General features: G+C 37.6%; 1 protein-coding gene across 1 annotated transcript in view; it reads left to right on the top strand.

Annotated features, from left to right (window-relative positions):
• The window catches only part of SAMSN1 (SAM domain, SH3 domain and nuclear localization signals 1), a 155,009-nt gene that overhangs the window by 77,064 nt on the left and 52,996 nt on the right, over positions 1 to 24,949 (top strand). The window contains exons 3-9 of the mRNA XM_085318905.1: positions 4,154 to 4,194; positions 6,616 to 6,653; positions 8,017 to 8,103; positions 12,464 to 12,540; positions 17,972 to 18,040; positions 21,955 to 22,078; positions 23,336 to 23,712. Coding sequence (XP_085175031.1) covers positions 4,154 to 4,194; positions 6,616 to 6,653; positions 8,017 to 8,103; positions 12,464 to 12,540; positions 17,972 to 18,040; positions 21,955 to 22,078; positions 23,336 to 23,712 — 813 coding nt within the window. The remainder of the gene's footprint in view (positions 1 to 4,153; positions 4,195 to 6,615; positions 6,654 to 8,016; positions 8,104 to 12,463; positions 12,541 to 17,971; positions 18,041 to 21,954; positions 22,079 to 23,335; positions 23,713 to 24,949) is intronic.

The raw sequence follows: 24,949 nt of genomic DNA, 5'->3' as shown, positions 1-24,949 counted from the left end.
GTTCTGTTTTGAGAAAATATGCGGTTCAGCAGTTAACTAAAAATAACGTCTGGATGCTGTGTCACTGTGCTGGCTGTAGAATCAACATGGTTATTTATAAAATACTCTCTAGAAATGGAAAACAAGATTAGTGATGACGTGTCAGCAGTAAGACCTATGGAAAAATGCTACTAAGGCCAAAGCACTATGTGTAATCTTATCTACTATTTCTAGCATGTGAGTTATTAGACATACACCTTAGACGAAGCCGTTAAGCTTATTAACTGAGCCCATTTGTACTTCTTTCCTATTTTTAATTCTGTCACTTGATTCCACACTGCAAAGCAGTCCCAATAGCGTGATAAATTCTGAACATTATTGGCTCCCTCAGGCCCTGATTCAGTCATTTATCAGTATTCAGTAATGCACATACTTAAGTRCATTGCTAAGTAGGTATGGGCGTGAGTGTGTGCTTAAACGCTTGGCTGAACCATGGCCATGCAGATTCTACATAACTGTTAAATCTCCTTAGGGTGTGGAGCAGCCTGGAAGTATTCAGTTCCCTCAAATGWGACTTTGTCCCCTCTCTACCGCTTCGGAAATCAGCAGGGCAAGTATTCAAGCCCCTGGAGCTGAAAGAGGGAGGCTAGTAGGAGAGAATCATTTTGTTTATACTGCAGCAGTGTATTTTCTTGCAGTTATCTTGTCTGTAGTAATTTGTCCTAATTGCGGCTGGGATGTGACATTTCACCAGAGACATGGAAAATATGGAGTATTTTGGTAACGGAAGCTGTGCAGGACATATTTCAGTAAAAGTACTCTTTAGACACCCTTTTGAACTGTGGTTATTTATGTTCCTGGTCAAATATTTGCTCAAATGACACATCCTAGATGAAGAATAATCTTTCTTTCATGTATACTGTGCTTCTCCTTCACATAACTTGTAAGACCCACTTAGTATATGAATGTTTTGCATCAGATGTGCGTACTCTGGGTTCATGTGTTACTGTGTTGTGCCTCTGTTTTACACATTACTCTTTGATTATAATCCCCTCATGGAATCTGCCTGTTAACTGTTTGGTTACTTTGCCTGCCACTCAATTTCAGTTTTATTTGCAGGTAATAAGGAAAAAAAAAGATGTACAGAGTTGGTTTTGAACCATATGAAAAGTAAAGATGAATTAGATCTTCCTCAGAAACAACTGGTAGCCAAGAGTACCTAAGGATTATGAGTTTCCATTGCCTATAGCTATTTTACTAATTGGGGAACTGAATTCCTTCATCTTGCTATATTTTGCAGCCTAGTGCTCCAAGTGAGTCTTCTGCCTCATGAACTGTCTTAAACTTATCAAGATGAAAGTCTTCAATATTGAAACTACTTTCATATATTTCCTGTTAGATTGCAATGCTCAAATGTCATGAGATCCACATATTTTTCAACTGCTGAGCATGATGTGATCAACTACCCAGTGGATCAGAAAAGTGCTAAACATTTTATCAGTCTTTCTAAGTTATTGCCAGAAAATCACAATCAGTCATGATACTTGCTTTAATCTGCAGTGTTATAATTGGCATTTGATTCTAGTGAGGGAAAGAAGAGGCCYGGCTGTCTGAAATCATCACAGCCTGGTTTTCAAGCCTAACAGATACAGGAGCTCTAGYTATTTCAACTAGCTTATAAACACCAGAGGAACCCATTCAATTTTTTAATTAAGAGTTATTCAATAAAAGTGGGGAGGAAAGGGCTTTATTAATAATTTCATAATGCTGAGCTTCCATATGCACCATTTATTTTTAAGATACACAAAAAAACCAGCTCATTCATATTTGGTGTAGGGAAGGGGTGACTTATTCCCATAAACAAGGTAATTCTTCACTTAAGAGAATGAAGACAGTAGATTCTAGATAATATCTAATGTACATTCTAAGTTAAAACATATCTGTAAAAAACTTACTTCTCAATTTCAGATGAAAGTTATAAAAGATTTAAAGTGTAATCAAATACTGAAAAGAGACTTTAAAAAAAAAAGTGTGAACAAGAATTATTTATTCTTGTACTCCAAGTCAGCCAGCTGATTCAGATATGGCAGGGACAGGTGTGTTGAATAAAAGGTGCCATTTTTAAATGGCTATTTAAACCCACTGTCATATTTCACTATGACACTGTATCTCATGATATGTAGTGAACTCACCTCAATATCACATAATGACAATACATGGATCTTTTGGTAGATTTTAAGAAACCTGTGCTGAGGCATTGGTCTCAAATCATGGAACAAAAATTTAAACCTACAATTTCATGTTTATGTCTCACACTAGGTGTTTGGCATGCAAAGGTGTGAATTAATAGTCTTTTGAGGTATATGACCACACTGAAGTTTAGAGAGGATCATGTCTCAAATTTTGCCCTGGATCATATACAAATTCTGACTTATAATATCCTTTGGTGTTTGACCTCCTTACACAATATTGCTTTTAATGACTCTTTTTGAAATCAAAATGTTAACATTTTTTAAATGAGGTATTGGCACTACCTTTCCTAAAGAGTCTTAAAATCCTGAAGAGCCTTTTTGAACATTTTTCAGCCTCTCAGTGTGTGCACTCTGGAAACTGATAAAAGGAAAAGTCAGATCCTTCCAAGAGTTGTCTCTGTAGCTTTATCAGAAGGCATTACTTAAAAGGCTTGCAGTTAACACCAGCAAATTTTCTAGGTTCTCATGCAATACGGTTGCCTGATGGAAATTATGATGAGACAAGTTTGAAACATTAAAAAATAATTTTCTGTGTGGACTAAATTCTGTAACTACTCGAAGTTATATTTTTGAAATCTATTTTCAGTCATGCTGACTTGTCTGTGTTGACTTGAGGCTCAAATGCAGATTTTTRATTTCATCCAGACATTTCTTTAGAGCTATTGAAAAGATTTGTCCCAAGACTAAAATGCTGGGCTTTTTATCAACAAGAAATTAATCTTAAATAGCTTGCAGCATTTCAAATCAAAGCATAAATTTTGTTTATTCTTTCATTCATCATGGACATTTTCTCCTTCCAAGGCTGGAAACAGTAGATATGAAAGTGATACAGTGCTTTGACATTCTGTCTAAGGAGGTGTCAACGTAGTGTTGGAATTAGAGATCTCTTCTGTCCTTGTTTGACATCCTCAGCTTTTCTTAAAATTAACTTCAAGTCCCAGGGTGACTGTGACAGCAAAGATGCAATGAGATGTTTTGGCACCAACAGCAGAGTGAGACATCCTTTTATTCAATCTATCAACACATGCTTAACCCCTCTCTTCACTCCCACATCTTGGCACCTCTTTCCTCTCTTTATTCAAAGAAGGTCCCAAACTCTGTGCTCACCAGCCCATAATGCTCAGCCTCTGAAGAAAGACAAGAAAATACTTCATGATCCAAATAACTGGGTCATGTTATCCACTGGGATTTCCCAGTGGTATGGAGGATACACATGAAGCAGGTGGTGAAAGAAGGATTAAAGATCTGTGTACAAGAACAGTCCAACCAGGATTCGCTTCCCAGAGGACAGGCAGGGGAGCATACACATATRTATGTCTATATGTAGACATATAATTTGACAGAGTGGTTTGGGACTCTGGAGGGTGTGATCTTGCTTCCTGCCCAGTGCTTGATTCTGCCTCTCAGAGTTTTGTTAGGCTGACTTAACTTCCAATTTTACCTGCAGTTTCTTCTTCTCTTCCCACATCAACTTCCTCTGCATGCAGTGGAGTTATAAATTCCATGCCAAAGTTATAAACTTTACWTCCTTTTGTGTCCTGTGTAAAGCCACATTCCATTGTAACATAAAATTTTGCATTTCAAAGAATCATATTATGGAAATAATATGATACTAGTTCTTGGGTGAGGGTAGTGTGCTATGATCTTTCAGGGGTTTTAGAGATGTCAGTGTCAACCTCTTGGGAATCATTGTGATAGAAACCTCTGAAAATTGGGATACCTAACTACATATATTCTCTGTTGCACTGTTTCCCCCACAGACAGCTTCAGCTATTGGAAAAAATGGAAATGTTTGTGGATATTAAAACATAGATCAAAAATACATGGAAGCATCTTTCAATGTCCTTCCAATAGGGAAAATATTATAGTTGGAATAAACATTTTTGATTCTCATAGACTTTTTTTCTCTATCTTTCCAAAAGGAATTTCCTGACTTTGAGAACACTGTGACCAAAAAAAGAAAGTAAGTTGAAACCAGTTCAAGGTCTACACAATGTCCCTATGTTTGTCTGTACCTTTCACCCTTGTTGTTTTATTAATGTGTTTGCCAATGTTGCATTAATTCTCTCAGAGTAGATGTATTAATGTTGCAGTTGCAAAGCAAGTAACAAGCTTGTAATGCATTGCTAACGCTCTTTTGCCATTATTTTTTCATATACATAAAGCTTTCTTCAAAAATAATGAAACTAGGACAGCTAAAATCAAATGCAGTTAATCTGAGCTCAGTTTAACCATATGTCTGCTTTTCTGAAAGATTGAAGTGGTAACCTATTTTATAGCATGTTTGTACCATTGACCTGATAATCTTCTGAAGGGGCTTTTGTTTGTGTTTTTAATCCAAATAAAAATCAGTTTACAAAATGATTCAGATATTAAGCAGTCAGACTATTTTATCAAGTATATTTGTGACAGCAGCATGCTTCACATCCATTCTGTAGGAGACAATGTTATGGTTCGAGCTAATGATCAATATATATTAGTAAGCAGAAGAATTTATTCTGAAATTTTTTTTGGCTAGAGATTGAAGGTTATTGCATTACAGAAGATGTCCTTTCAAATGAAATCCTGCCTAATGGAACAATAGATACTAGACATGAAAATCTCTGGGAATCATATTATTTTTTTTAATTTTTAGGTGGTCCCACCAAATTCAAAACATTGATGTTGTTAATGTCTATCACTGAGAAATTTCAGAACAGATAACAATGAGTTTAAAGAGAAGCAAGAGATCCTTTGTCTTAATAAACAGTTTAAATCTATTTCTGATCAAATGATAAAAACACCAGTAATTTATCAACTGCAAACATAGAGGTCTGTGCACTCAGAGCAGTAAGATCTTAGTTGTTTGTGACCAACCAGGGTTACTCAATTATTCTGGCTTTTTTCATCATTCTTTAATACCTTTTAGGAATCCAAACCACTGCTTAGGCTGGCAAGGGTTAGCCAAGGGCTTCCTTTGAAATAGCGCTACCAAAATTTAATGCAATCATCTGGACGCAGACCCTGTCCCTAAAGGTATCCTGTTTAAATTCAAACTTAGTCTGCCCCAGGGATATAAATAGTATTCTATAGCTCCAATGTCAAATCTTGCGATGTAAATAAAACTATGAAAATTCAAAGTTGTTAACTTGAATTTAGAAAAGTCATCTATATCATTTGGCTAGAATGCATAAAGTTGGAGGAAAATAATTTCACTCAAGCTGAAAAGATTTTATAATTAATATTATTTCATAGTGAGTTTTCAGCCATCGGTACCCTGGCATGATACCTCCATTGATGGTGTAGAAATTACAATCATTTTATTGGACTTTTCTATAGATAGGGAGAAAGTGAATAAGGGATGTGAGAAAGTGAAAAAGGAATAATCCTTCTCTTTTTCTTACCACAGAGCAACAAGGAAGTACCCAATGAAGTAGAGTAACAAAAATAAAATAAACAGAAGTATTTATTTTTTTGACAGCAAAAATTAAATTATGAAACTGCTCTCAAAGCCAAAAAATATCAGTGGTTTCAAAAAGGAGCTGGTGTTAATGGAACCAGTTCCATTAAAAAAATGGTTCATTTGTAGCCTCCGCCTCAGGAAATCCTCCAACATCTAATTACCTGAGCCTGGGAGGCAGATCTCATTTTTTTATGCTCTTTCCCTTCTGCTGATCATTGCCACAGACTAGGGAGTCTCTGGTCTCATCTCGTATAATCTTCTGGCCACATCCTATAACTCATATATTACTACTACAATTTCTGTTTTTTTATGGATAAAAGGAAACAAATTAACTCACAGGCTAAATCTTTGTTCATTCAGAGATTTCTTTTTCTTCTGAAGTTTAACTTAGTGCACTTTTTAACTCATAATCTATAAGCCATTGACCACAGATGGAAGCATGAGTTAGCACTGTTTCTCTGTATAAACATGCAAAGAACTCAGAGTATATTTGAGCATTAAAGTGTCCCTGTAGGTTGCGAGGACAGTGTTTTCATATGTAGCTCTTTGTTTTAATCCATTATTTCATCACCAAATTTCAAACAAATTTCTAATAATTGTAGGACACTATAGATCACATCTGAAAAAAGGTACTATTTCTTGTTCTATCTGATGGGCTGCCCTCTGTGGTCATGAATTCTTCATTCCAAAAGGAAACTTGAAATACTAGTTGTATAGAATGAAAACAGAAGCTTTCACAGCTTTGTATGRCATGTGGAAATGGATGATTGGGAGAATGAGAAAAGCCAAGTAACTCCAATTTAAAGACAGTGAGAATTGCTCGGCTAAATCTCTGTGCCCTGCTTTGAAGAATTAGGTTGAAAGTAYCCATATTTGATTAAATATACTTTCCTTTTTCATTCTCACTTTGAGCTAATCATAAATTCTTTTAATTTCTTTCAGATCCATCCAGAAGTCCATGTCTGAAAATGAAGCATTTGGTCAGTAACTGTTTAGCAAGTACATAGTAAATGATTTAATCTCACAGAGTCAACTTTAATTAAGGATCAGATTTACTTTAGTGCTGTTGGAGCAAATGCAAAGAAAAGGGAAATTGTAAGTCCCTAGCTCTACAGTTAAGCTTCCACTATATTCTTCCCTCATCCTACACACATTTGTATTTAGATATAAACCGAACTAGTTGAATCTAGAAACCAAACTGAGATATAATAAACCTATTATGGGACAGATGGAGAGTGATATTCCGAATGTCCAGTATTTCTTTTAATCATTAAAATAAAAAATTGAAATCTCTCTAATCAAATTAAGTCCCCTGCCATTTCCTATGTTATACTGATTTGCCCCAGCTTTCACAACCAAGTTTGCAGAGAAAGAAATTTAGAATTTTTTCAACCCATCCTGACACAAYATATTATCTTCTACATTTGTGATTCAATGGGTTCTTTTGTAAACCCTCTGTAAAAAATAATCATCAATTTCATCAAACATTAAAAATACTGTTTTTTTCAGTGAGATTTTTGTTTTAACATTYTAGTATTTATTCTTTGAGGGGATAGTTTTAGTTGTTGTATCTAGTCCTTACTGAGTAAAGAGGTTATTATATCTGTCTGCATATCAAAATAATGTATCTCAGATAGCTGAAAGTTTCCTTACTGCACTGGGAAGAACTTTCAGGCACAACAGTATCATTGGACTATAGCACCCAATCTGTAATGAATTCCCAGCACTGGAAGGAACTGACATTGTTAGAGACCCAACATCATTAAAAATAAAGAGCTTTATAGTTATCAATATACTGCCAAGCGTGACTACTTTGAAGTTCACCAAGGGAACAGAAGAGTGGTTGTCTTATTCTCAAACATTAGCTATCTTCTTCTGTTCAAGCTGAGACAGAATCAGTCTTAGTATGTGTGTGATATGGATCTGAGCATCTTYAATGCTGTTTCTTACTCATACTTAAACACTAGCTGGCTAATTGTGTTGTAAAATTAAATACTATTTATATACTTCCTAGAAGCAAAATACAGGCATTGATGTTCTGTGAGCTGCTATGTCTTGAAACCAGGGTTAAGACAACAGTCAATCTGATCATGTTTTAACAGTGCTAAATGAGGTATTAGATGGTGAAAGACGACTAAAAGAAATTGAAGTCTTCCCACCATCCATCYATCCATCAGATTTCCTATATGGCAAAATCATCTATTCATTTCCGTGTTTGAGTAGATGCTACAGTGTTCTGTTGGCCTGTTTGATTTGCATTCTGATGCTGTTTTTATAGACTTTCCTGTTATTTCACAGATATGCTATGAATTCAGGTGGCTGCTCTCTGTGCTTTTACTTTAGACAGGAAAAATGTGAATGGCACACTTTGGCAGGGTTCCAGGGAGCCAGAGAATGATTCGTACATCAGAAGGCACTGTCAGCTTGAAGGTAATTGCTAAAAGTATTTCAGCTGATTTTGCATTTTCCACAAAGTATTTTAAAGGACACCTAGGAAAATTTCTCATTTTTCACCAATAATCTAGCTAAATAATTTGTCAAGTCCTTTTGAGATTTACCTTTTCCTCAAGGAGAAGAAAAAATTAGTTTAAATAAAGCTTTCCTTAAAGCTAGGAAGCTAAGAACACAGTCTACAAACAATTCACTGTGCAGTCCATGGGCCAAAGAAGACTTACACTACAGTGGATGGTCACAGCAGTGTTGTATAGGGCTTGCTAACTGTAATAWGAGCTTGTAGAAGGAATTCTATCCTATGTATTTAACAGGGAACTAATGTGCCTTTTCCCACAACAGAAAGTCTTGTTTCAAAGTAGAAGATATTCTTAAGGCAGGTACAAAAGAGATTTGGTAAAATTTTTCATGCAACTATTTTTTCTGATTTTGTATCTAGAGCCCATTTTGACCAACCGTATTGAAACACCCTTGTAGCTAGTATACGGGCAGTTAGTTGCCATTGGCGCTGTTTAAGTGTTGACCCGTATAAATTCATCAAAGTATCTATGAGAAATAAGAAGTGAGCAACASCAGGAATATTTATACATGAACTAGACTTCTGAAAATCAAAATGCTTTGAAAATCTAAATATCATTGCTCCCAGGAATGAAGTTTGTATTTATACTTTTAAAGGTCAAGGTTGAGGTCAGACCAAAGCAGACAAAGTTCAGCACATGTATTAGCAGAAACAGAAATCAAGATATGTGAGATTAAAGTGGCTGCACCTTTGTTCTCTCCTTAAGTAAACAAAGCATTACACAGGGGGAAGATGACCACTGCTTCATCTTTAATATCTCCTGTACCTATGGTATAGAAATCATTAACTGTTTGGAGATTCCCCTGTCACCTGGTTTTGCTAAAATAAGCAGAGGACAGAGCATCAGGTTTTCCTCTGGATTTCATTTGCCTCACCACTTCAAGATAAACTGTACATGACTGGAAAACTGCTCTGAAATTGGTCTAATCTAGAGTCCTATGAGGTTGGTAGAGGATGGAGTAGTGTCTGGCTGCAGCAGTCTTACAAATTGACCTCAAGGTTGTATACTTAAGTATATGATACTGTGTGCATGCAGCCAGCCCAACTTTTGATACTTCTCCAATGTATGGGCAAATTGGGCTTTTAGGAACCTGAACCAGAAAGAAGAGGTGAGAGAAAAATTTAGAGGAACTCTGCTCCTGCAATAAACTGATGAGGGGAAGAATGGCCTTCGGTGGGTCTCTTTGGCTTGCAAGGCAAAAGGTTGTAATGATCTCCAAATAAGTCTTATTTTTAACAAGCCAAAAGCATTTCAGAATGATTCTTCAGACTACTTCAGAAGTTGTCAGTTTGGAGGTGGAAAAAGGCTGAATCAGAGAACAGAACTTTTTGACCTTCCTCCAGTGTCTTTTCTACTCCTTTTTTTTTTTTACCCTTTTAAATATCCAAAGCATGCAAAAGAAGCAGTGCACATTTTAAAAGCTGACAAGTGTTGTAATTGAAGGGCAGGGGCCCATAGGGAACAGGCAGCAAGGCTGGCAGCTAAATAAAAATTTCCCTTTCCCCCACTGCAGTAAAATTATTTCAAGGAAAGTCTACTTCGCACAGTGGTGAAAACCATTACAAGGAGATTTACAGTGTATCACTATTGATCAAGATAATTTGTCACTATTGATCAAACCTGTCTCCTAACAGAGATAATCTTTCAAGGTCTGCAAGTCTATTGCATAATATGAATTCCTGCTAGATGTTATAAGACATGCATAGTGACCAGCATAGGGTCCTCTGCTTACTTCAGATCTGTATTCACAGACCTGATCCAAATCTCACTGAGGTCAATGAAAAGACATCCACTGACTTTGGCAGGCTTTGGATTAGGTCCTAATGCAGCTGTTTGTGTAACTTTTACAAAAATCAGATTTTTAGACTGATAAGGMAGCAAAAACACATGTATCCCACAGACAGAATAGTGGGAATATCTGTCTTCACTCATGATCCCGAGCCAAATCYTCAGTACCAGATTTACCAGCAACTTTAAAAGTGACATTGTTGAAAAAGTTGACTATGCGAGCCACAGTCATTGGGCTTCCATGAAAGACTTAATGAGACAGAAAAGAACTGGCATCTCTCAGGATTAAAGAGTATAATTCTCCTTTTTTCCATCTTTACTCCACAGTAAAGTGAGTGAAACTCTTTGCTAAACCAGAAAGAAAAGACGTTTGCAGCCCACATTCACATCTTTTGAATATTGTTTTGACCAAATACTCTATTCTGCACAACAGTGGATTGGAGAGCTCAGGCAGAGTGTGCAAGCAAGATCTGAGAGTACTGCTGATATATGTTAGGGGCAGCAAAGAGATCGTGGTTGCGGCTGTGGGGGTAGTCCATTAAGGTTTGTTTTTATCAGTTTGCTGCTGTTCATTTGATTTTRAACAAAATTGTTTTAAAAGCAGGGTCACTGTATCAAGTCTTTTGGGCTAAGGCCATTATATATTGCCCCATGGTTCTTTACGAGTCAACTGTGAACAGACACCAAATAATAGCAATTTGGCTTAGATCATAGAAGAACTTGTGGGCCACAGACTGAAAGTGCTGCARCATGCAGAGATGCCTGCAGGAGAGCAAAGCAATTTAGCTTGAGGATCCAAAACAGCATCCAAACATGTTAATCTGGCCATGCATAAGCACTGCTTGGCTTCAGKTATGTCACTTCTGGAAGTTTATTTAGCTCTGTATGTAATCTAACAGGATTATCAGATGCCTAGCTCTCAATGACTTTGAGGAGATTTGTGATGCTTGCAACAACCTAAAATCTGGTCACTCATGTTGTTAGATTTTGGAATCTAACATACTTTTAGAAAAAATATAAGTTTGGTTTATGTTACTATGACTATCAAGTCTGTAGGAGAAAGATACTGTCTTTCTGTTGTATAAGCTCTTGCAGAAGTCTCTAATAGCAAACTTGTGACATAAAATTTTCAATGATTCATTTTTTCTCTTCCTGTTGACACATGTGGCAAATAAAGAAAATTGATGAAGCTTTCTGTGCCTTAAACCTAAGGTTTAAAGTTGCAAAGGATTTTCTTTTAAGAAAATCATAAGAATACAATAAGAAGCAATCATAAGAATATTTCTTGATTGAAAATTTGCATAAAGTATTATAAATGTAGGTGCTAACTTGCTTGTACAGTGGCCCCTTAACTGTTTCATTCATGTGCGTATAGGGTGTATTTTGAATGGCTTTACATACATTGCAGTCTCATTTAATTCCAACATAAACATAGATTTCTCTGGGATTGGACTCTATTTAGCTCTTTGAATGAATTTTCATGGTCATATTCAAACGCTTATCATATTCAAACGCTATGACAGCTTCAGGAATCTCTGTTACCCACTTTGAATTTTTAACTGAATGAATCTTTCTGTTGATTGTAGAGAAAACAGTGCACTCCCACCTGAACACAGTTAGGCTTTGTGAATACATACATTAAGTTAGTTGTGCTTTTGAAAACAGGAGAATTATTGATGTTGCAAGGTATTCTTCAGCAGCAATAAGAATGCCAAGTTATGAGTCACAAGAAAAAAATATTTCCTACTGATTTCTATCAACTTTGGAAAAAAAAGAGTAGCACTTCTTGCTGTGATTACTAGATCATTTTTCTTTTTTTCTTTAGGATAACTGAGTGCCTCTGATCTCTGTGTTGATAGAGTCTAATCTCTAGGACCTTTCTTCAGTAGTACAGTGATGGAAAGTTTGTCTTGACTGAAACATGGATGTAAGAGTAGGCCTTTCAGAGTAGACCAGCTAAAAGTAGATTTTTCAAAGACTCATTTGACCTATTATTGTTCATTTTTCTAATGAAGGCTATTATTCTTCCCAAGCAAAGCATTAATTTTTTTGGAAGAAGTAGGAGGAAGTTCATCCTTTGAAACCAGTTTATATTCTGAAGTTAAACAGATTTCAATCACAAAGATCATTTTTGCTCAGGTCCTTCTTTTTTTTTTGTAAATATTGCACATTCTGCCACTGTAAAATAGCAGGGCAAGAGGAAGTGCTTGGCAGGGATTCTGAATTAGTAAGTTGAGGACCAAGTGCAGATGAAGAAGTAAAAATGAATGAATTTTATTTATATGAGCCAGTCTGCCAATTTGCTCTGCAGTCTTCATTCAAAGCAGTTTGAGATAAAATGCATGTTTAAGTGCTGTAAGATTAACTTCAGACAGTCAAAAGTCATGTCAAAGCATGGAGTGAAATTCAGTAATATTCTTCAGAATAACTTAAAACATTTTTAAGCATATTTTCTTTTTTCTTTTTGTTAGAATTCACAGAAGATAATATTATTGGTGATGGAATACATTTACTGCGAGGCAAAAAGATAGAAGAAACCACATGTCAGGTGAAAGAACTACTCTTTTCTTCATAATCTAAAATGCCATTCAAATAGCATGTTTCTTGCTTCTATTCAATTTGGATTTGCCAAGGGCTGACTTCACATTCAGCATGCCTACATATTTGAGAAGCTAAGTTTAAAAGAAGACTCTGGGTATACACCATTTTTGTTATGCAAACCACATAGATTTTAATACTTAGAAACTTTTTTATTTTCATGAGAAAAAGCAATTAATATGCTGGAATTTCATCTAGCAAGATCTGTGCTAAGTATTTTGATCAGTCTTGCATGATCCACGTTGGCTTATGGATCCTAATACTTTCTGAATTTATATAAACATATACTGTGTCTCCTGACACTCCTTTTCATAAGACTACATTAATTAGCCCACTAGTATGAGCAATTAAGGATTTCTGACTCATGGGTTTGCATAATAATAATAACATCAAAGTATTTAAGATCCGATCAGCTGTTGAGCACTGAGCAACAGAGAGGCAGAGGAGAAAGAGAGTTGTAGCTGAGGAACTAGAGTGATTGGCATTTTCTTTTTTTTTTCCTTTTCCCTTCCAGTCCAAAGTTGGTCCTGATAATATGTTACTTAAAGAGTCAGCTCTCATCTGTTACAAGTCAGCCTCAACTCTGCTAATTTTGGTAACATGATACAGCAATTTACCCAATTCRAAAGACTGACTAAATGTACACAACCCACACTAATGTATGTGTGTGAGGGGGGTGCTAAATCCGGATTTTATAGAATAAATTATTTAAAAGTTGTAAATCTGGTAAATATAGCTTTATAGAAGTATATTATATTCAAGGTGAATATTAAACTTTATAAAAGGCTCCAAAGTTGAGCTTCCTCTGCTCTTTCTGTACAATATCAAGAAGCCCTTTGGATGTCAAAGTTAAAAGCAAGAAAAATTGTACATGCATCACACTGAAGACATCTGAGATAAGATAGAGCTGTGTAGGCCCAGGCTTTAAGCTGTGCTCATCTCCCATGTAGGCCACAGATGCAATCTGCATTAAAGAGAAGACATGTCAAAACATCTGTGCTTTGGGAGCAGACAACAATATGGGAAACTGGTGTCTGGAAAGMCAGTATGTTCCTGGATTTTCCTGCTTTCTTTCAGGATTTTATTAACCTTTGTCTTGTTATTTATTCCCATTAGTGCCTCCTCTCCATACCCTCAAAAAGTAGATGGGGGGAGAGAAGGAGAGGAGAGACCTCTTTTCTCTTCTGCCTCTCATTCCCTTTCTCTTCCTTTTGTGCTAAGTATAAAGAAGTCACATTTTTCTCTGATTTCCCACAGCAGTGGAGATGGATTTTGTCTGTATTCCATGATTTTCCCTGTTCCCTGTGCTTCCCTTAATTTAAGTAATCTCCAGGAACACTCCATTCTGCCACAGCAGCCTTCAGGCTGATTCTTGGTCAAGGTTCAGGAGGATCTTCTCAGGCAGGACAGAACAAGGCAGGAAAAGGAAGAGGGTATCATAAGGAATAATGCCCATTATTGAAGAGATTGAAGAGATTTCTTTAAAGCCGCTTAAAGCATTTGCTCAATAACTGTTGGCCCAGCTTTAAAGACAAAGTTCTGTTTTCAACTTCCATAATTATTCAAAGACACTTTTTGGGTCACATCATTAAGAATCTGTAGAGACTTTGATACCTCTGAGCTTTGGTGCTAGTTTAGGACTTATTGAGCCTAATTCTTAACAGCTTTCTTTTTAGAAATGTCATYTCTTTATGACACTGTTTTGGATTTTGGCAATTATTGTCTCTGGCTTTCATCAATATTAAGGTAATATTGAGAAAATGTCCTTTTAAGCTTACAAAATATTCTAATTATTTTCACTTGCTCTATGCATTATGCACAGAAATATGGAAGTGCCTATATGGAGGAAGCTTTCATAACTTTTCTGAGAAGTCAGCATGACTGGATGCCCCTATAAACTGCATGAGGAACAAAGAGGAGTTAGAAGTCTCCAGGTCTCCACTGCAGAGCTACAGTCTCTCTGGGATCACAGGGCTAGCTCACATGACTGGATGACTGTGTATGAATACAGTCTCTTTAGGAAGGATAGGCTGGAAAGGCAAGGAAGGAAGTTGCTGTTCATGTAAGAGAGCAGTGGGAATGTGTAGAGCTCTGCCTCGGGGTGGATGATGAGCCAGCTGAGAGGTCCTGGGTCAGGATTGGTGGGCAGACCAACATGGGAGACTTGTGGTGAGTGTCTGCTACAGACCACCTGTTCAGGAAGATGTAGTAGATAAGGTTTTCTTCAAACAACTGGAAGAAGCCTCACATTTGGAGGATGTGATCCTCATAGAGAACCACGCTGATATCTGCTAGCAGGACAACACAGCAGGGCACAAGCAGCTCAGGAACTTTTAGGAGTGCATTGATGACAACTTCTTGACACAGATGATTGAGGAGCTGATGAGGGGAGATACTCCACTGGGCCTGACGTTACAAATAAGGAAGGACTGGTCAGGGATGTTAATGTCAGGGGCAGACTAGGCTGTAGTAACCACAAGAAGGTGGCAATCGAGCGCCTGAGAGAAGGCAACAAGACAAAAAACAGGATCACAACCCTGGATTTCAGGATAGCAGACTCTGGCCTGTTCAGGAACCTGCTTGGAAAGACACCATGGGATACAGACCTGGAGAGAGGGAGTGCAGGAGAGGTGGTTGATTTTTTCAAACATRATCAAACTCAACAATCCATGCCCACATGCTGGAATCTAACAAAGATGGCAGGAGCCCTACATGGATAAACAAAGAGTTCCTGATGGAATTCAAACATAAAGGAAAAAAAAGTATACAAGAGGTGGAAGCAGGGACAGGTGGCCTGGGAGACAATGGTCCAAGAGTGCGAGGATAGGTTTAGGGAACCCAAAACCCACCTGGTGTTGAATCTGGTGAGGGACATAAAGGGCAGCAAGAAGTACTTTCACAGTTACAGCAGCAGCAAAAGGAAGGCTAGAGAAAATGTGGACCTGTGGCTGAACAGGGCGAGGGTGACAAAGGACATGGAAAAGAGGAAGGTACTCAATGCCTTCTTCACCTTAGTCTTTACTGGTGAGATTTGCCCTCAGGAATGCCAGGCCCCTGAGACCTGGGGAAAAGTCTGGAGCAAGGAAGACTTACCCTTGGTGGAGGAGGGAACATTTAAACAACCTGGGCGTATACGAGTTTATGAAACCTGACAAGATGCACCCACAAGTGCTGAGAGTTAGATGATGTTCTTGCAAGGCCACTGTCAATTATTTTTGAAAGATTGTGGCAATCAGGGAAGTTCTTGAGGACTGGAAGAAAGAAAATGTAATCCCTAGGTAACAGGGGAATTACAGGTTGATCAACCTCACCTTTATCCCTGGGAAGGTGATGGAGCAAACCCTCCTGGAAACCACTTGCAAAAATATGAAGAACAGGAATGTGATTGAGAGTAGTCAGGATGGATTTATGAAGGCAAAATCCTCCCTGACCAACTTCATAGCCTTCTATGATGAAATGACTAGCTCAGTGGAGCAGGGGAGGAGACTGGATGTTGATTATCTTGGCTTTAGCAAGGCTTTTCACACAGTCTCACATAACATCCTCATAAACAAACTGATGAAGTACAGCTTAGATAGTGGTTAGTTAGGTGGATTGCAAATTGGTGGAACTGTTGAAGCTTAGAGGGTTGTGATTAGCAGCACAAAGTCCAGCTGGAGCCCAGTTGCCAGTGGTTCATGCCAGGGGTCAATCCAATGGCCAATACTGTTTAAGATTAATGGACTGGGTGATGGGTCAGAGTGCTGAACATACTGGAGTGAGTCCAGCAAAGGATCATGAAGGTGATTAAGAGACTGGAACATCTCTGATACGAGGAACAGCTGAGAGAGCTGGGACTGCTCACCCTTGAGCACAGAAGGCTCAGGGGGGTCTTATCAATGTGTATAAATACTTGATAGGGAGAGTGAAAGAGATGGAGCCAAACTCTTCTCAGTAGTGCCCAGTAACCCGATGAGAGGCAATGGGCACAAACTGAAACGCAAGAACTCCCTTTTAAACATCAGAAAACACTTTTTTACTGTGAGGGTGGTCAAACCCTGGAAGAGGTTGCCCAGAGAGGTTATGGAGTCTCTGTCCTTGGGCATGCTCAAAATCCTGAGCACCTACTCTAGCTGACCATGCTCTCAGAAGGGGGACTGGACTAGATGACCCCCAGAGGTGTTTTACAACTTCAACTGCTCTATGCTTCTGAAATATGGAAGAGCCAAATCTCCAAGTAAAAGTCAATAGAATAAATGAAAATTTTGTTTTTTTTTTCCTCTCTCAAAATACAAATATGTAAATAAGCTTCTTTGAATCCTTCAGGAAAACGTTAGTCCCCCTACATTTCCTAACCAGATGCTCATTTCGTTCCATTTAGCCTATCAGTACTTGAAAATAGGAGCTTGGATTGGAAGTATAACATCGGAATGGAAGTATAGTTTGAGGGATACAGCATAAGCAAACTGTAGTAATTGTATGTTATTATAAAAATAGCTTTACTTTCCACACTTATTTTCATATCCGTGTTCTTGTTTGTTCATCTCTAGCAAAGGCTCATTTGATGGCTCAGACTCTTTGTAGTATATTGAGGGGGACATAAAATATGAAGTAATACAGTCTTTGGGCTAATACATTTTCAAAAATGTTTCATGCCTCATTTCTCACATAAATTCTTAGGTTGCCTTCAAAGTGTCATTCATATTCATGAAGAAAAAAGTCTGGTATTCATTACTTTCACTGATAAGCTATAAGCACTGTCAGGCTTGCTCACAAGGGACTGCATCAGTGCACCAGGGAAAGTATATTCTCATGGTGTTCCTATCACGAGGACATTGTGACCAAGAAATGGATTATGGACAAATGATGAAAGTGTGTATAGCCTTGTCTTTGCTCAGTTCTGAGGATCCTCCCATTTTCTCTGTGTTGTTAATCCAATTCAAACTCTCACCCTTGGGGCTCAACATCCCAGGCAAAATGAGGCAAACTGAACAAGGGCCTCTTTATCAATCCATTAGTGACACTTGCTTCTCAGCTGGGCAATTGCTGCTAGGGAAAGACTTCTGTGGCTTTCCTATTCACAGAGGGAGGAAAACCTCTATCTTTCAAGAACTAGGATGAGACCTAAGCATCTCACAATGTTCTTTCACTGCACCATGTATGCTATGATGCCTTCAGGATGTGACCGAGTCCCATACAACTGAAAGAATTAACACAGCTTCATATCAAAGTGATAAATATCAGGCACTTGCCTGCTAGTGTGAGTCAGCTACTGCTTTTATATGCACATAGTTCAGTGTTAAAAGATTACTGAGCTCTCAAACTGTATTCAATGACATGATACTAATTATATTTAATCATTGTGTTTATGTTGGGTTTTGCTTTCTTTCATTGCCATCTAGGTGATAAATTATGAGCAGTGGATTCCACCACGAGTTCAAAATCAAAGTATGGCTGATAATGGTGAAATGGTAAGTTGCCATGAGAACTTCGTTCTTTTCATCAGTGGCTAGCAACCTGGAAGAACACACTGTTTTAATAGCATTTCCTTTACTATATATTACGGCCCTAAAAGCTGAAACATCTCTATCCACATCCATGCTATTCATCATGATATTTCTTTGTCTCTTGTAGAATATCTTATTATTGCTGTGGGATTCCCAGGAGCAAATCCACCTATAATCCTACCCTGGTTAGTTTGGCTCTGGAGTCATTTTTTGAGTAGATGGACTACCAGACTAAAATAATGCCAACAGTGAAAGGTCAGACTAATAGGTATGGGCAGGAGTGCGTGAAAGAAGTTTGCACAATAATTGTCTTCGTACTGGTTGATTGTGGCTTTAGTGACATTTTTAACAAAAAAAAAATCCAAATTCAGCGCAACTCTCAGTATAAATAGAGCAAAAAGTTCTATATCATATACTATTTTAATATATTCACAGTGTGGAAGAATATAACTAAAACTTTTTAAATATTTCTATGGTACAATTGTAATAGCACTATAGACATAGTAGACATACAGTAATTTTTGTCTTCTAAGTATATACTGTAGTCTAAACTTAACTGCACAGTTAGTCATGATAAAATCATTACAGTTCTTTCAGACTGGCAAACCAGTTCAGGGAAAATCACAGAGTTTAGACTCTGCTATGACTAAATTCTTTATGCTGAGAAGTGACACGCTGTGCAAGTCTGTGTGTTGAAATTAATGCAGCTACATCAAGGAAAGGGTGCTCAACAAGACTGGGATTGCTGGAATCTGGCCAGAAGTGTTTTGCACTTAGTTTTTGAATTTTTGTCTTTCTGTCACTGGATTAATCTTCGTAGTATCTCAGTGAGCAAAGACTTCTAAGGTATTTGGAATGTCTTCGGATAAACTGGAAACAAATCATCAGCTGTCATTTAGCTCTCTTTGTTCATGCATTTTTGTAAGCACATTTCTTAAATGTGTATATTTTTGTCCATAAGTATTCAAACTCTTCATGCAAATTATTTGCAACTAATAGACAGCTTGTGATTTATTGTCTTAAACAATTCATTTTCTATTTGTGGTGTGTCACCATTTTGCATGACTATGACCTCTTAAAGCAGGGAAAGAAAGAATACTCCTGTTTGTGAAGGAATTCTTTGCTCACTGATAACTGTGTAAAATAGAAGCATACTTGTGATGTTCAAGTGAGCAAATGCTCATTCCCTGGAACGTGAAGGTAAAAAAATCTTTAAATGTACTTGAAATGAATAATTGTATGCATGAAGACATATTGCTCTGTGCACTGTTTTTCAGTATTTCCACTGGCTTCTTGTTCAGTGACATTCCTGTTCCACAGAGAGGAAAGGTACTGGACAGTAGCATACTCCAAAATAGTGTACATTGCTATTCCAAACAGAAGCACTGCAGACCTTTATATATCTCAAGCACAAGTGTATCATACTTCTTTCTGTCATGTTCTGGACAGTAACAACTAGAGGTACTAGCTCACTGGTAACAGAAGCAGCAAGTAGAAAATTACCTGAAACTAGAGCATAATATCTAATAGTTTTTCTCACTTTTTTGCATGCTTTCTGTAGTTGGGGCTGAGGGTTGCAAGGACAATACAATCTGTCAGATTTCTACACCAAAGAATGTTTTACCTCTGTTTGGATATGCAGTTAAACTTCTGAATTTGAATACTTACATAAACCAAAATAAAATGCTGTAAATTTAAAAGTTGTCCCATCACTAATTGACATTTCATGAGCTTTTTTCTCCATAAAAGATAGTTACTATAGTTATTATTTAGGCACATATGACATTTAATTAACAATAGATTCTCCCCATTAAGTGTTTTAAAGTAAAGAGGATTATAGTTTACCATTAATAAAATTATCTGAATAGATCATCTTSTTTCATCTTGATGTCTGCATGATAGAAATCCAGATCATAACTCAAAGTCTTCATGTTGCCTTTGTATARTTACTTTTAAATGAACAAATGATTATTGCTGCAAGAGTTCTCATCTAACAGAGCAATGTTAGCATTTTTCATTCACTGTGATTTATTTTGCAATGACACATCACAATGGGAGACTGAAAAATGTACACCTCCATTTCTATCTTTAGGTAAGCCAAAACKGCAGTCTTACCACCCTCAGTTTGGAGGGGAAGAGGAGGGGCTTGAAATTCCAATCAGAACATACTTAATTTATGGATCTTTGGGTTTGGCCCACAGTTGATCTTAAGCAGTCAGATACAAGCTGTGAAAGGACTCTAAGCTGACTAGAGCTTTAAGTTGGATCTGCTTAGACCTTAGGCTGCAGTAAGCTCCCTAAGAAGACTGAATGRGTTTAAAACTCAAGAAAAGCTGCATCTTTTTGGTCTGTAAATCAAAATATTTAACTCTCCAAATGGCAAAAACTGAAAGCACCTATTTTTGTCTGCATTAGTAGCTAGTGTGGAATAATATGTGAGGATCTCAAAGCAGAATGCTTGGTGCGTTATGGGAGGTCTGCCTGTGTTCAGGTCCTCTGTACTGACCGCACATTAGTAGCTGGAGTTCATCGGTTGATGACCAGTTGACTTCTGGAGAGCATCTTTCATCTTAATTTCTTCTGAAAGGACTCCAATTTGTGGCATTTTGAGACCAAATTTCACTTTATGGGGATGACTGTGAGATTTACTTCAAATACACACTCCTGATAGAAACTAAAATACTAACTAAAATACTGTAACTTAGGAAGGACAGCAGAGATGTATAAAGATGTTTACATACAACTCTCCCACTTCCTACTGCTTCACTGTGGGAGAGTCCTTGTTTCCAGGAGAGTCTGCAGGCTGCTTTTTCTGGCCCCTAGGAAAGTCTTCTCTCCTAGCACTGCTGATGTTCACCACTCCTTACTGCAGTCGCTGTCTGTCTGATGAGTCACAAGCTGCCAGCTGCTTCCCCAGACTCTCCTGTCTTTTACTATCCAAAGCACCTACAGAGAGCAGGCTAGGCAGTCCCTCTTGAGAGGGTTATACCCCATCTGCTCTTCTTAAAGGAACCTAACATGCTGCTGAGAACAAAAGAGAGTAAGCCCAAGTGCTACATACGATGTGAGCTTMTGGATCATTCACTGTGTTTATCATGAGGAGGATTTCTAAAGTCCTGTCTTTAGCTAAGGAAGGAATCCAGAATAAYTCCATCAAAATCACTGGAATGATGCTAATTTATTTCAGCTATGAAGGAGGCCAATAATGGTGTATCTCTAACTCAAGAATTTTTTGGACTGGTTTGCAGTATAACTACTACTRGTTTGATGGAATTCAATGTGTGTGCGATGGCTGCATATTCATGAAGTTCTTAGCTCTAGGAGACAAAACTCTAGCCTTGAGTTTCTCTAATAGGGTATTGCTGGAATACATAACAACAGGTTTCCATTGTCATTCACATTACTGTCATTCAATCTGTGAAAGAAAATAGGGCCTTGATTTAAGGGAAGCATCACTATTTCAGAACACAGTCCCATATAGCTCACCAAATCTAGGACTTCTATGCATACTTAAAATGCTCCTGATTAATGTGATGGATGCATACATTTAAATGTTTYGGGGAGATTAAGTCTAGCATTAAGTAATATTGGGGTGTTAAAGAAAAGTAWTATGTAAGCCACAATGCAAACACTGATCTAAATCTGATGCTTCTTTTGATTTGCCTTTTTCTTTTTTCATATCTATTGATCACAAGCAAGCAAGTACCTAGCTTTTAAAGAATTTTAGAGATGATTGATCCTTATCATCTCTCAATCAGTAATCCAAACTGCTTGTCTTTGACACTGAGCTTCTCTGCTTCTCAAAATAAGCAACATTACCCTTGTATTTTACCCGTGAGTTTTTACTACTTGCTTTTCATGTCTCTGTGTTTTGCCAGGGTACAGAACCAGATGATAAARCAGAGTCCACGGGAACATTAAAACGATTGCAGAAATTGGTCCGAACCAAAAAACATAGTACACACAGTCTGGAGGATGTCAAGCATGTTTTGATCCCCCTCAGTAAGTGAAGCACTGTATTAGCATTCTTTCCACCATTTGGCAAATGGCACTATATTGAATATAATTATAAACAATCCTGTCCTGGTCTGTCATTCACCAGCTATGAGCTCCAAACCCCAGCTGAGATGTTATTGTGATACCACTTTAGTGCTGACTTCCTCATAGTGTAAAAACMTGTTTCCTGTCACACTAGCTTGAGTTTTATAATAGTATATCTTACAAGTGGGGATTTTAGCTAAATAGAATTGGATAACAATGGGGCCTATATGCTGGGAACAGTGTGTTTTTAGAGTGGTTCCCAGTTTTGTGTTATGTGTCATATGAGGAAGGCAAAACTCACAAATGCAAAGGTAACATTCAGTATTAATCATTGAGTCAGTGGCAGCTGGGACTGCAAGAAGGTCTGTGGTACGATAAGCAAGTCAGCCTTTCATCATAGCTGATTGCCTCAGGCCATAAGACACAGGTATTTTTAACTGATGCTGAATTCAGTTTATTTTCATGAATCTTCTATAGATCACTGATCTGACTGTGCAGCAGTTCTTTGTCTGAACTCATTTTGCCAACATTAATTTAGCAGTGCATGCATTTGATRTGCAATGTATTTATGTATATGATTATTTTTAAACTAATACCTGCAAAATGAGTTTAGACTGCCTAATGAACTACTACTCCAGCCAAATCATTGTTGGAGTTGAAACATGAGGAAATTCAGAGTTCAACAACTGCTTTAAAACTTCCACGCACAGACTGGGAAGGGGGCAGAATTATTYAGAAAAACTTCCTAAACTTTTCCAGTACTTAAACCACACTCATGCTCTCTGACAAAGTTGCAGGAGTATGACATTTAATTAGCAAAATTTCATGTTCATTGCAGAACCAATATACTCTTCCATGCTTCTGCAGGAACAAAACAAATTTACTAAAGGAGAATCATAGAATGGTAAGGTTGGAAGGGACCTCTGGAAGTCATCTAGTCCAACCCTCAGCATAGCCCCATACAGGGATTGAACCTGCAACCTTGGCATTAGCAGCACCACACTTTAACCAACTGAGCTAAACCTGCCTGCTTTTGGCTAAGGTATCTGACTCAATACAAAATTCTTTCCATCTCCCTAATTATGACTATTATTTGTAATTAGTTGTTATTATTTTTTACAAAGTCCTTGGCTGTTTCATTGTTTAGAAAAAAAAAAAGATCAGCTATTTTTGTATGAATTGCACCATATTATAACAGAAGTATTTGCCTTTTTAAAGATACATTGGAAGATGCTTATCTCTCTGAAGAGGATGAAGAAGCACTAACTTCTTGCATGAAACTGACAAAATCTCAGGAAAAGAAGATCTGGAAAGACAACGTGAGGAGAAAAGAAGAGGCTGAGACTAGGTCAGATTTTATTTCTGCCTCTTTGGGCCGATCTTACTCTTCCAGACTAAACAACTTAGGAACAATTTCAATCCATTCGGAAACTGAATTTCACTTGTGGAGTGACTGGAAGCCATTTCCTGATAACCAGCTCTGTCCTTGTGATTTCTTGATTTCAAAAATAGAAGAATGGGAAAACTGTACTTGTTCTTCTCATCACCCRCACCTCTCATACTCCTTAACTGATATGGATCTACAGTATTCCTGGGTAAGTGGTTTCTTCTGTGCTCAGATGATTAAAAAGTGGAAACTTTTTGCTCTGATTTTGAGATGCTGTCATTTTCCAAGTGTTTATGAAATGCAATAACCCAAATTTAGATTTCAGGTGAATGGATGTGACTGTTGTACTGGATAACACAAGGAGTCTTAGATAGTTCATTTTCAAGCATGTAGATGCCAACAGCATGGTTTTAGAAGACTTTTCACCATTCTGTTTCTCATCAGATCACTGAATTATTTTATCTGTGCATTAAATACTCATTAAGTACTTTTTAAGCCTTCCAATTTTAGAAAACTTTCTGGAAGTCCAGGGTAAGGTGAAATCAGTAAAGGTCAATGAAGCCAATGGGCTTTGAACAGGCCCCTAGAGGTCACTGCAATGCTAGTTATTTAGAGAAATGTCAGAGGTTGAAGAGGTATTGATATTTCTGCCTTCTTGAATCAGCTTAGCTGGTAGAGGCTATTTTTGCAATTATCTTTGTGGCAGCAAGAAGTTCTCGGGGCCAGATGCAAAGGGGCAGAGTTCAGTCTCAATCTGAAGTTATTTTTCTGGATAGCTATCTGAAGAAGGCTTTTCTGTTTTAATTGCTGGCTTTTTAAAAKGACCAATTAAAACTAGAAAAACAAAAATAAGAAAAGAGTCAGTTGGAGAGAAACACAAAGAGTGAACACTGTGATGAGACTCTCCTCACTGGACACAGCAGTTCTTCTGGCACTCCGCATAGTGGTATCTGCATGGAGAGTGACTGGTTGACTCAAGAATACCAGAAAAGAGATAAATAGTAGCCTCTTTTCCCCTTATGCCTGTTCCTTCATACTATGATAAGGGACAGAGCTGGTTCTTACTGAATAAAAAGCCCAGGTCCCAGAAAACTGAATTTAAATCACAGGAGGAGAAAAATCTGCAGATATCTGCTAGCTGAATGTTCAGAAGGAGACCTGAGTAACCGGGACATTAGGGCAAAAATTCTTCTGTCCTGTTTTGGTATTTGCTGAAAGCAAGCAGGTTTTTATATGTTTTTTTTCTATCATATGCATTCATTAGGAAAGGTACACTCACCTGGAGCATTGTTGCGATGAAGAGGGTCAATATAACAACCACGTTTTTGAATASGGGGAAGTAGTCATTCAGCTTTATTAAATGACTAGGTAGCTGGCATAACAGAAGGYAATACCTGAAAGATAGGATTTGGCTAGCTAAATATAGCCCAAGAGATTTTCCTGGG

This window comes from Rhea americana, unplaced genomic scaffold, assembly GCF_003343005.1.
Source record: "Rhea americana isolate MKP2758 unplaced genomic scaffold, rheAme1 scaffold_56, whole genome shotgun sequence".
Taxonomy (NCBI): Eukaryota; Metazoa; Chordata; class Aves; order Rheiformes; family Rheidae; genus Rhea; species Rhea americana.
The sequence above is the reverse complement of the archived record's forward strand: the minus strand, read 5'-3'. Positions and strand labels throughout refer to the sequence as shown.